Source organism: Eumetopias jubatus, unplaced genomic scaffold (genome assembly GCF_037043125.1).
Source record: "Eumetopias jubatus isolate StellerSeaLion01/CBP00866 unplaced genomic scaffold, mEumJub1_p1.0 scaffold_16, whole genome shotgun sequence".
NCBI classification, from domain to species: Eukaryota; Metazoa; Chordata; class Mammalia; order Carnivora; family Otariidae; genus Eumetopias; species Eumetopias jubatus.
In genome coordinates this window covers 48,104,372-48,116,734 of record NW_028274822.1, presented here as the reverse complement: position 1 = coordinate 48,116,734, position 12,363 = coordinate 48,104,372, and the positions used below count along the sequence as shown (strand labels likewise).

The 12,363-nt window shown below is 42.1% G+C and overlaps 1 protein-coding gene across 1 annotated transcript in view; it reads right to left on the bottom strand.

The window, feature by feature from the left end:
* The window catches only part of SLC35D4 (solute carrier family 35 member D4), a 117,017-nt gene extending 104,866 nt beyond the window's left edge, over positions 1 to 12,151 (bottom strand). The window contains exons 1-3 of the mRNA XM_028098421.2: positions 12,008 to 12,151; positions 8,971 to 9,017; positions 1,556 to 1,633 (exon numbers count right to left, since the gene is read on the bottom strand). Coding sequence (XP_027954222.1) covers positions 1,556 to 1,633; positions 8,971 to 9,017; positions 12,008 to 12,079 — 197 coding nt within the window. The 5' untranslated portion in view covers positions 12,080 to 12,151. The remainder of the gene's footprint in view (positions 1 to 1,555; positions 1,634 to 8,970; positions 9,018 to 12,007) is intronic.
* Positions 12,152 to 12,363: the final 212 nt, after the last annotated feature.

Here is a 12,363-nt window from a genome sequence, read left to right as displayed (position 1 = left end):
TCTCTCCCTCTCACATAAATAAATAAAATCTTTAAAAAAATAAAAAATAAAAAAATAAAATCCCAAAAGCATCTTTATTTTATGAAGGTGAGGATATTATACAGGTGAAGGTCAATGACCTGATCATTCAATAGGGCTGTTTGTCTTGTCCATATAAAGCTTGACTTCATTTGCTTTTCATTTTGTGCATCACTGGCATGATGTCCTGGAAGAATCATAACAGTTTATCTAGGTGAGGCAGGAGTGGATAGCCAATTCAGATTATAATTTTGGCTGAAAAATGTCACGGTCTTTGAGATTTCTTTCAAATCTAGTCAATAAGTTGTCTTAATAGATTCGTAACAACTAATTTAATGTGTGATGTGAAATGGACCCTGGATCAGAATCGGAGGGGGAGGAACGTAATAAGGGATATTATTGAGAAAACTGGAAAAATATGAATTTAGTCTGGAGACGAGATAATAGTATTACATCAATATTAATTTCCTCATTTTGATTACTGAGCTGTAGTCATGTAAGAAAATGTCCTTGCGGGGCACCTGCATAGCTCAGTTGGTTAAGTGACTGCCTTTGGCTCAGGTCATGATCCTGGGGTCCTGGAATCGAGCCCCACTTCAGGCTCCTTGCTCAGCAGGAGTCTGCTTCTCCCTCTCCCACTGCCTGCTAGTCTACCTGCCTATGCTCAATCTCTGTGTGTCAAATAAGCAAATAAAATATTAAAAGAAAAGAAAAGAAAGTGTCCTTGCTCTTAGAAAATACACATGAAAGGGGCACCTGGGGGCGCAGTTGATTGGGCGATCAACTCCTGGTTTTGGCTCAGGTGGTGATCTCAGGGTCGTGAGATTGAGCCCCACATTGGGCTTTGTGCTCAGCATGGAGTCTGCTTGAGATTCTCCCTCACCCTCTGCCACTCCCACTTGTGCATTCCTGTGCCCTCTCAAGTAAATAAGTAAATCTTGAAAAAAAAAAAAAAGAAAATACAAACTAAAGGATTTAGAAGTAAAGAAAAGAGGCATTTTACTCTCAAATCTGCAACTTACTCTGATATAGTTCAGGAAAAAAAAATATATCTCAAGAGCAAATGGTGGGAGAGGCGTGGTAAAGTAATAATTGAGGAACATGAGTAAAGGGTATGGAAGTTCTTTGTACTATTTCTAACTGTTCTGTAAAGTAGTAAATAATTTCAAAATTAAAAATTTACCAAAAACATTTAAGTTGATTTAGAAACTCATTCACCATGCTCCCATGATCTATAACAAAGCCCAATTAATACAGTGTTATAAATTATGTATCTTGATTAATCTTAATATTATTTTAGTAATCTATTTAGTATCTAGTAACCAGGAAAACACTCCTTGAGTTCTATATGATTATAAAAGCACTAAAATCTCAAGGTTAGAAGGGAACTAAGAAGAAAAAAAAAAAAAAGAAGGGAACTAAGAGATGAAGCAACTCAAATAAACATCCATGTTTCCCAAAGTAACACCAGAAGTTAAATAATGTGAAAAGAATGCAGGGTATGAATCATGAATCAAGCAAGAAGAGGTTGTTCTACCTTGAACTGCCGTGGATCTCGGCCCAGCCCAGTTTCCATGACACATGAAGCAAAAGTCCACCAATCAATGTCTGCCACCTGAAAAGAATACATGCCAATGTGAATTTGAGAGAGTGCTATGGTCTCAAACACCATCCAGCCCCAGCAGACCCAATGGCTGATGTAAATATACACACCCAAGCCTTCCTACATCTCTTTTCTCCCATTCTCTCCTAACTGGTTTCCCAGTGCCCAGACCCCTCCTTCTCAACCTGTACTATTCTCGAGTCCAGCTGTACTGTTCAGTGCTGACACTGATATTCTTCTCTTCTTATGCTAGACTTTTCCCCGAACAATCTCACCCACAGTCCCCACTTCTCCCATTGCCCCGCACTTGATGATTCCCAAATCCCTGTGCTCACCCGGATACTGCCACCTTGATACCCTACAAGCTCCCAATGATAATTTGCCTAAAACATTACCTTGAGCTTCCCTTCCCCATCCTGATCTACTGCCCCATCCCTAACCGGCCAAACCAGAGCCCAGATGTCATCCTAGCTCTTCCTCCTCAGTCACCTCCCTCATCTGCTCACAAAATCCTACTGCACGTAATCCCCGAACAGTTCTCAAGTGCCATACCTTCTCTTTCCCATACCTTCTGCCTCTGCCTAATGCAGACTCCCCTTGTGGTACACCTGAACCGAGCATCAGTCCCCTAACTGGTGTCCCTATCCCCAGGAGGGTCCCACAACATCCATTCTCTACCTGCAGCCACAGGGCTTGTTCTAGAATGCAAACTTAACTTTGCCACTCGCTCATTTTAAAAACGGTTGATTCTTCCCAGGTGGCCGGCAGCAACTCCCAATCTCCTCTGCCATGACACACTGGGGGCCACGTAGCTCATGTGAGACGCACTTCCTCAGCATGCAGAGCACAGGGGGGACCAGGCTGTGAATTACGCACCCCTGCCCCTCCCACGGCACAAAGCACAGCAAAGTTCAAAATGAGTGAGAGGCTACTACAGGCATGACTTCCCCTCGTTTTACTCTAATTGCTTTATTTTAGGTGAGCCATTCATAGACTTCAAAACCTTATTTTATGACTTGAGACACCTCACCTCGGAAGTGATTACAACACACTCGTGGGTTGTGACATAACAGTGGAGAACTGCTGGCCTCCAGGATAAAGTCACTTGCATGTGACACACAAGCCTTCCCATACTTGCAGTCTCCCCTTTCCAGGACCAGCTCCCGTCCATCTGCCATGGGCAGCGACATTCCAGCCATGCTGAACCTCCCACAGCCTCGGGAATGTGCCAGGTCATCCCATACTTTTAAGAGTTTCCATGTGCTACCCTCTTGACCCATCACATTCTCCCATCTCCTTGTGTGTTGGCGAACACCTGCTCATCCTGTAAGATCCAGCTTTTACGCCTCCTTTGTGAAACCTTCTCTAACCCGGCCAAGCAGAGCAGACAGATATGGGTCATGCCCTCCAACAGCGTAATCTAGACCAGTGGCACTCAACCATATGTTCCCCCCCAGGTGACATTTGGCAGTACCTAGAGACATTTTTGGTTGTTATAACTGGAGGTGGGGGAAGGGAGGGTGGCAACTGGCATCTAGTGAGTCGTAGCCAGGGATGCTGCCAAAATATCTTACAATGTGCAGGACAGCCCCATAACAAAGGGTTACCCAGCTCAAAATGTCAATAGTAATTTGAGAGATGACAGTGGCCCGTGAAGGGGCAATTTGGATGAAGAAGGTGGACGGATTCTGAAGATGTTTAGGAGGTCCTGGTGGTTAACTAGATGTCAGGGATGAAGGAGACAAAGGAATCAACTCCCACGTTTCTGGGAGTTCTTCAGTTGTGCAACTGGATGGAAGGTACCATTCACTGCAAGTAAATTTAAGGGACAGGCAGGAGAGAAAAGAAAGCTGTATGAGGGCAGGGATCTTTGCTTTCTCCACTGATGTACCTCTCATGTCTAAAACAGTGCCTGGCACACAGTATGCACCCAATAAGGATTTGTAGAATGAGCTACTCTGCCCAACTGTGTACCTCCTACGTGCCAGGCATTGTTCTAAGCACTGGGGATAGATACTCCAGTGATAAAAGAGATTAAAAACAAATTCTTCCATTTGTAGACCTTACAATCTGTTGGAGGAGGGACATTCAGTCTGACCCATCCACAGATACACAGGGGAAAAGGCAATCCAGATGTAGAGATCCTCCTTTCGCACCTAAGTTCCCTAAGTCTCTCTACCTGGAGAGAACTGCAAGACAGTCAGGACCAGAAAATGATTCCTATCCACTAAAAGAGAAAACAACATCCCAGCTTTATTGACGGAAATACAGTGGTTCCCCCCCGTTACTTGTGGGAGATCATTTTAAGACCCTCGGGGATGCCTGAAACTGCAGATAGTGCCGAACCAAATATATGTTGTGTTTTTTCCTACACGTACATACCTATGATAAAGTTTAATTTATAAATTAGGCCCCGTAGGAGATTAACAACAATAACCAATAATAAAACAGAACAATTATAACAATATGCTGTAATAAAAGTTATGTGAATGTGGTTTCTCTCTCAAAATCTCTGTACTCACCCGTCTTCTCACGATGCTGCAAGATGATAAATGCCTAGATGGTGAGGTGAAGTGAGGTGAATGAGGTAGGCATTCTGACATACCCGGAGGCTACCACTCACCTCTGACAAGTCAGGGGAGAATCATCTATTTCCAGAGAGAACTGACCATGGGTGACCAAAACCGCAGAAAGCAAAACCATGGATAAGGGGGGACTACTGTATATGTAATCATAAACAATATTTTTTTAAGTTTTGTTATGAAATATTAGGGAGAAACTTGACAAGGTCATTCTGAATTTCACCTGAAATAATATACTGGTGATACTATAAAGAACAAAAATCCAGGGGCACCTGGGTGGCTCAGTCGTTGGGTGTCTGCCTTCGGCTCGGGTCATGATCCCAGGGTCCTGGGATCGAGCCCCGCATCGGGCTCCTTGCTCGGCAGGAGGCCTGCTTCTCCCTCTCCCATTCCCCCTGCTTGTGTTCCCTCTCTCGCTGTGTTTCTCTCTGTCAAGTAAATAAATAAAATCTTTTAAAAAAAATATTTAAAAATTTAAAAAATTTAAAAAAAAAGAACAAAAATCCAAAAGTATAAAAAAGGAAGTGCTTTCTTTAAAGTCTTCTTCCCTTGCCTGTTCACTCTCTGCACAGCTTTCACCTTTCTATAGGTAACCACTCTTGGTAGTTTCTTCACCTTTTTTTATTTTTATTTACTAATTTTTTTAAGATTTTTATTTATTTATTTGTCAGAGAGAGAGAGCACAAGCAGGGGGAGTAGCAGGCAGATGGAGAAGCGGGTTCCCCGCTGAGCATGGAGCCCGATGTGGGGCTCGATCCCAGGACCCTGGGATCATGACCTGAGCCAAAGTTAGTCGCTTAACCGACTGAGCCACCCAGGTGCCCCTTCACCTTTTTTTAAATAAGGAAAACATACACACACATTTCTACACGATGGTATTGTACCACTGTTACAGACTTGCTTTTGTCCCCCATTAAATGCATTTTGAAAACCTTTTCATTTCAATACCTGAGAGTGTCATTATTTTTTGTCATTTGAATAATATTCCATTAAGGCTATAATATAATTTATTTAATGGGTTCTGTAGAGATGAAAATCAAGTTGTTTAAAAATGCTTGCTGTCACAGAGCTGCAATGTTTCCCATGTATGTCTTCGTACATATTTCATTTACAAATTGCAAGTAAACCTCTCAAATAAATCCCTGGAAGTGGAATTGCAGAATTGAAGGATTCACACTGTTGCAATAGTGTTACATATTGCCAAAGTGTCACTCACAGATACTGTACCAATTTGCCACCCCAGATCCACGTAGGAGAGCACCTGTTTTCTACATCTTCACCAATGTTGTGTTACCAAATTCTGAAATTTTATTTTGCAAATCTTATAGGCAAAAGAGGATTTTTCAATTTGATTTTAATTATATTTTTCTTATGAGTGAAGAATTATTTGTAAATAGAGATTTTTGGTTTTGACATTAAATTCTAGCTTTAGGGGCACCTGGGTGGCTCAGTCAGTTAAGCAGCTACCTTCGACTCAGGTCATGATCTAGGGGTCCTGGGACTGGATCCTACCTTGGGTTCCCTGCTTAGCGAGGAGTCTGCCTCCCCCTCTCCCTCTGCCCCTCTACACCGCTCTCTCGCTCTCGCTCACTCTCTCTCTCAAATAAATAAATAAAATTTAAAAAATTAAAATAAAATCTAGCTTTAGGGCACTAAGATTGTATAATTGTTACTTTGGTCAAATTATTGTTTGTTTTATTCATAGTGATTATTCCCTGGGCATTTGAGAAGAGGGTATAGTTTCTATTTTAAAGATGCAGGGTTTGATATTTACTTGTTAATTGTATTATTTAGCTTATATATATATACATACACACATACACACACATGGACACTAGCTTTTTGTTTGTCCAACTGAATGTCATGGAAAAATAGTGGCAAATTTGTCTCCCATTAATTGTATGTTTCTATGTATTCCTGATATTTCTGCCCCACTGTCTGGCTGGTAGATATTCATCACTATTTTATTTTCATTTTGAACGGCACACTCCAACATGTCTTTTCATAACATTTATAACGTGTCTTTTCATTTTGAACTGCGTGCTTTATTTAGCATCATAACACATCTTTCTTCATATGTTTAGTCCTTTTTGTCCTGAACCTTGTCTGGCAAAGATCATGACCCCTGCTCTTTTGTTTGCATTTGTATAATCTTAAAAAAAAAAAAAAAAAAAAAAGAATGAGGGATGTCCTGCTCTATGACATATTTAAATGCTATAATAATTAAAACAATTTAGCACTAGCCCCTTTTCATAAAAATTGACAAATACTCAAAAATAGACCCTAGAAAAATAACTTTATATATGATATTAACAACCCAAAGGCAAAAGGAAGGGTTATACAATAAAATATAAAATATAGAGCTAGTATATGAGGCTCAGTCAGTGGAGCATGCAACTCTTGATCTTGGCATTGTGAATTCGAGCCCTGCATTGGGCTCCATGCTCAGCATGGAGTCTGCTTGAGATTCTCTCTCCCTCACCCTCTGCTCCTCACACTTATGCTCTCTTTCTCTTTCTCTCAAATAAATAAATAAACCTTTTTAAAAAAAACATAGGGGTAGTATAAATGAAACTAGGGGAGGGATGATTTCCTCACATTACACATTTAAATAAATGGACAATGATTAAAAATTGAATAAAGCTTTAATGAAATGTAGGTAAATATCTACATGAGCTTGTGATGGAGAAGAATAAACATTAAAGCAATGGTACCAATCACAATCATCAATATTTGTCCACTATAAAAATAAAACAATTTTTTAAAGATTTTATGTATTTATATGGGAGAGAGACAGAGAGAGAGAGCAAGCATAAGCAGGGGGAGGGGCAGAGGAAGAGGGAGAAGCAGGCTCCCCACTGAGCAGGGGGCCTGATGCAGGGCTGGATCCCAGGACCCTGAGATCATGACCTGAGCCAAAGGTAGACACCCAACCGACTGAGCCACCCAAGCACCCTAAAACGACTATTTTTTTAAAAGCTTGAGTGGTGCAGTCAGTTAAGCATCCAATTCTTGGTTTCAGCTCAGGTCGTGATCTTGGGATTGTGAAATTGAGCCCTGTGTGAGGCTCCGCACTCAGCACAGAGTCGGCTTGAGTTTCTCTTTCCTTTCTCTGTTCCTCTCTCCCACGCTCACACTTTCTTTCTCTCTCTAAAATAAATAAATCTTAACTAACTAAATTAATTAATTAAATAAAAAGCTTGAGTGGGGAAAAGGTGAGGAAGGGAAATGTGAGTGCCAGAGCACTCTATGCTGCTTCTACAACATCTCCACTATGACCTAGCTCCACACCCCTTTTTCCTCATCTCTTTTTTCTAAGAATGGCATTCTTCAATCATAAGACCACATGCTAGGTTTATCTGTAGTTCTTTCTGCTGCTTCCGTCTTACGTCTGAGCAATAAATTCTCTATGACCTCACTTAAAAATATATTTAAGTAATTAAAATAAGTATGAACAAAATGAAAAGGCAAAGGACAAACTGCAAAAAAAGAAATTTCTAATAAACATGATGGACAAGTGGTTGGCATTCTTAAAATACGAAGAAGTCATTAAATTAATAAGAAAGATACTAAAACCCCAGTAAAAATAAAAGGGAAAAGGCACAAGTAGACAATTCACTGATAAAAGCAATATAAGTGGGTAACACACATAAGAAAACAGTCCAGCTACATGAAAAATGTAAGACAAAACAATGTGATACCATTTGGGGCTCATGCATCAGAGAGAGGAGAAAAACAGTCATGGTTTGAGTACAGTATTATAGAAACTTTGTCACAGACGATGTAAATTGGTAACACATTTCTGAAAAAGAATTTAATATTCAGGAGGAATACTAAAGAAGTTCATATTCTTTAACTGAAATTTCCTTTTTTTTTTTAAGGTTTTATTCATTTGAGACACAGAGATAGAGAGAGAGAGAGAGAGAGCATGAGCAGGGAGAGAGGCAGAGGGAGAGGGAGAAGCAGGCTCCCCGCTGAGCAGGGAACCCAATGTGGGGCTCGATCCCAGGACCCTGGGATCATGACCCGAGCTGAAGGCAGACGCTTAACCATCTGAACCACCCACGCGCCCCTAACTGAAATTCCTTCTTACATAGGAATCTATCCCAAAGAAATAGCTAGAAATTTGACAGATTTGAATATAAAAAATGTCTGATAACATTGTTGTTTTTATGCCCCCAAAATGGGACACAATTTAAATGCCCATTAATAGAATGGCTAAATAAATTACCGTATGTCTATTTCATAAAAAAAAAAAAAATCCATGTAGTCATTAAAATATTTTATTTTTTTAAAGATTTTATTTATTTATTTGAGAGAGAGAGAGAATGAGAGATAGAGAGCATGAGAGGGAAGAGGGTCAGAGGGAGAAGCAGACTCCCCGCTGAGCAGGGAGCCCGACACAGGACTCGATCCCAGGACTCCAGGATCATGACCTGAGCCGAAGGCAATCGCTTAACCAACTGAGCCACCCAGGTGCCCTATTTTATTTTTTTAAAGATTTATTTATTTGAGAGAGAGAGAAAGCACTCGAGCAGGGGAGGGGGAGAGGGAGAGAAAGAATCTCAAGCAGACTCCCTGCTGAACTCAGAGCCCAAAGTGGGGCTCGATCTCACGATCCTGAGATCATGACCTGAGCAGAAATCAAGAGTCAGAAGCTTAACCTACTGAGCCACCCAGGCACCCCAAAAATATTTTAAAGAACAGCTAATGATGCTGGTTGGACATGTCCAACAAATGTGTATAAAGAGCATAAAAGATACTCACCCTTGGAATAATGTAGGGTAGGTAAATTTCAAGACAGACAGGACATACTGAAAAACAAATACCAGATTAGTGGACATTTTCAAATTGATTGTATAATCAAAGAAATCCCTACTGAAGAAACATAAATACACTCAAGTTTCAAAAAGGCTTTTATCCTTCCCCCCAAAAATCACACATTGGGCAAAAATTTAAAAAAAGAAAGACCTTCCAAGTCATACTAAAAAGAGCAGGTCTATTTTTCCCCAGTATTGTCAGAAGCCTGACCACCCATCGGTCAGGAAATGGAACTGGGATCATCAGCAAATTGGGATGCACAGCAGCTGGGTGTGATGCTGTGGAGGTCCAACCACTCAAGCCTCTTTCCAGACTCCAGAAGTGCCATGTTGGAACCACAGCAACTGTTGAAAACTGGACTTAAGTCTCTTTTCTCAGGGTATCCACCTTATCTACTGTCCAATTTACCTAAAAATCCAACCCCCCTTCTTTGTTTCTCTTTAAGCAAGAACTGCACCCTAGTCTTTATTTCCTTCATTTTTCTTCAATTTGGGGGAATTTGGCTTTTGCATTCTGAAGATCTTTTTTTTTTTAACTAATTCTGCTGAGGCATCATAATTTTTTCTGTGCTTTAGCATTTTAAGGATTTTGTAAAACCAACCCGACTAAGGTCAACATGTATTTCTATTATGTCTTTTAAACACTTCAGGAATGAGCGGACTGTGTTTTGTCTTTCTGGGTATCTTTTTCTATTTTTCCTACTATTGAACACTAAGAATTTTTGTAAAGTTTAACAGCCATTAAAGGCTGTAGGTAAGGACTCTACTGATTCTTCACATGATCTAGAAAACAGAGTGGACTGGTAGTGGGCAAAGTTACATACTTATTTTTTCCCATGGGTTAACCTACACATAGGCCTCCTCGTATGAGCTCCTAAATGTCACAATTACAGCTAACAGCTGTGCTCTGATCTGTATTCACTAAGAGATGGACCTTCTTCTTCTCTGAAATCAATTTATTCACATAATTCCATATGCTCCTCCCCACTTTTCCCTGATATTTTCATTCTACATTTTTTTTAAGACTTTTATTTATTTATTGAGAGAGAGAGAGAATGGTAGAGACAGAGCATGAGAGTGAAGAAGGTCAGAGGGAGAAGGAGACTCCCCGCCAAGCAGGGAGCCCGATGCGGGACTTGATCCTGGGACTCCAGGATCATGACCTGAGCCGAAGGCAGTCGCCTAACCAACTGAGCCACCCAGGCACCCCCTGATATTTTCATTCTAAAACAGAGATAGAGAAAGGATAAAGTGAGCATCTGGGCCATGTGCTACATCACCCTTAATAACCTTCATGAAGATAGTAAATATTTATTTAGTTTATTGTGTGCTGAGCTTTGTCGTAGAAACTGGGAGGGAGACAAAGTGCTGAAGCTCTTACTTCACCTGGCTAAAGAAGACTGAAAAAAGAAATCTCTGACAAATGGAATCTAAGTCCTAATACTTATTCTTTCAGCAATTCTTCACGTCACTGAAAAGGGTTGCTTTTTGGTGGAACAGCAGCGAGTGCTTCTCAAAGAAAAAAAGGGAGCAATCTGGGAGCCTTTGAAAGGAGAAAAGACGTGGAGTTTGTCTCCAGGCTGAAGGCTTAATAGCTGTAAGGGGAAGAAGGACAAGTGGCTGCCTTGGGCCCTAAGCCTGGTTACTGCCAGAACCGCCCACACGCTGGAGCAACATGCCACTCAGACTAGATCAACACTTGCTGTTCAAACTAAAATCAACCATTTTTTAACACAAGAAGCAATAAGACTAAAACAGACAAGATTTTTTTGAATGAATTTTCTTTTTACAAACAGAGGGAAATAGTCTGAGGAAGAAACTATACTGAGAAATAAGAAAATTTTAAAAAATTAGCACAGAGTCTTCTAAAAACTGGAAGAGAGGAACCTGTCCTGTAAACACAAAATAATCTTCACTAATTCAAAAGAAAATTCAGGAGCGCCTGGGTGGCTCAGTCATTAAGCGTCTGCCTTCGGCTCCTGGGATCAAGCCCCACATCGAGCCCCACATCAGGCTCCCTGCTCAGTGGGAAGCCTGCTTCTCCCTCTCCCACTCCCCCTGCTTGTGTTCCCTCTCTCACTGTGTTGCTCTCTATCAAATAAATAAATAAAATCTTTTAAAAGAAAGCAAGAAAAAAAATTCATTTGGAGAGGCTATATGCTGGGGAGGGCCACTACACACCTCTTTTCTCATTTGGCCCTGACTTGGTCCAAGCCAACCTGGTCTGGAGGCCAAAAGGAAGCATAACTGTCCTGGTTGAAACAGTGGCATAGTCTAAGAGTTACAAAGTCCCTACCAGAGTCCCACTGTGAAGGACTACCTCTCCCACCCCTACCAGGAAGGTACTATGTATGGATCTTTAAAGGCCCATCACCAGAACTAAAAATCAACTGGACAGGGGGAAGGAGGGTTCTGGCACATCCTCTGAGCACACTTAAGACAGCCACTCACATTAAGAGAGAAGGTATAGGGAAATGCTATTTGTTAATAGTTTTTTTTTTTTTCCAGAGAGCAAGAGGGGTTTGGTGTTTTGGGGGGGCAATGGAGACCCCCCCCCACGGTAGGAGAAGGTGGTCCGGGGCCTGGCATCACCACTTTGTCTTGGTTTCCAGCCCAATGTCCAGGACAGGAGGTGATGCCCCACTCTAGCTCACAGCGGTCCAACATTTCCCTGCATGGTACCAAATCCAAGGCCAGTTTCCCCCTCCCAACAAAATAAAAAACATGGTACCATTGCTTTTCTGCCTCTTCATAAAAAGGGTTTCATGACATTACTTTAAATAAAATTAACTTGATATTTTATTTTCAAAAATAATTCCACGAATTCTATTTCTAAATAAGGATTCCCTACAGAGTCAGCTTCCTCTCCACCACCATCAGGAAAAATCAGATAAACAGCTGGAGGCTGCATCTGTTCCACGGACGATTTGGGGACCCAGATCTACCACGTGCAATCATCGCCGCCCCGCGCCCGCCCCCCTCACCTTGTTCGTGAGGTAAGAAGCCAGGTAGCAGGTACAAAAGGTGAGGCCCACCAGGCATCTCCTCACGCACATCGGTCAGCCCGCGCCCCTTCCCGGGGACCCCGGGGGAGCTCCGCGACAGCCTCCGGGAGCCGGGCCACCGCCTCTGCTGCCAGGACAGCCACGTGGCTCCAAGCTCGGCCAATCGGCGCGGGGACCGCCCCCCCCCCCCCCGCGCCTGCCTCTTAAAGGTACCCGGCCTGCGCTGGTTCCGCAGCTGCCCTGTGGGCAAGCGGCGTCCGGCTGCAGGGGGAGGTCGGGGGAGAAATTAGATCGCCCTGCAGGGGCTGCGACCACCTGTGGAGAAAGGGCGGACA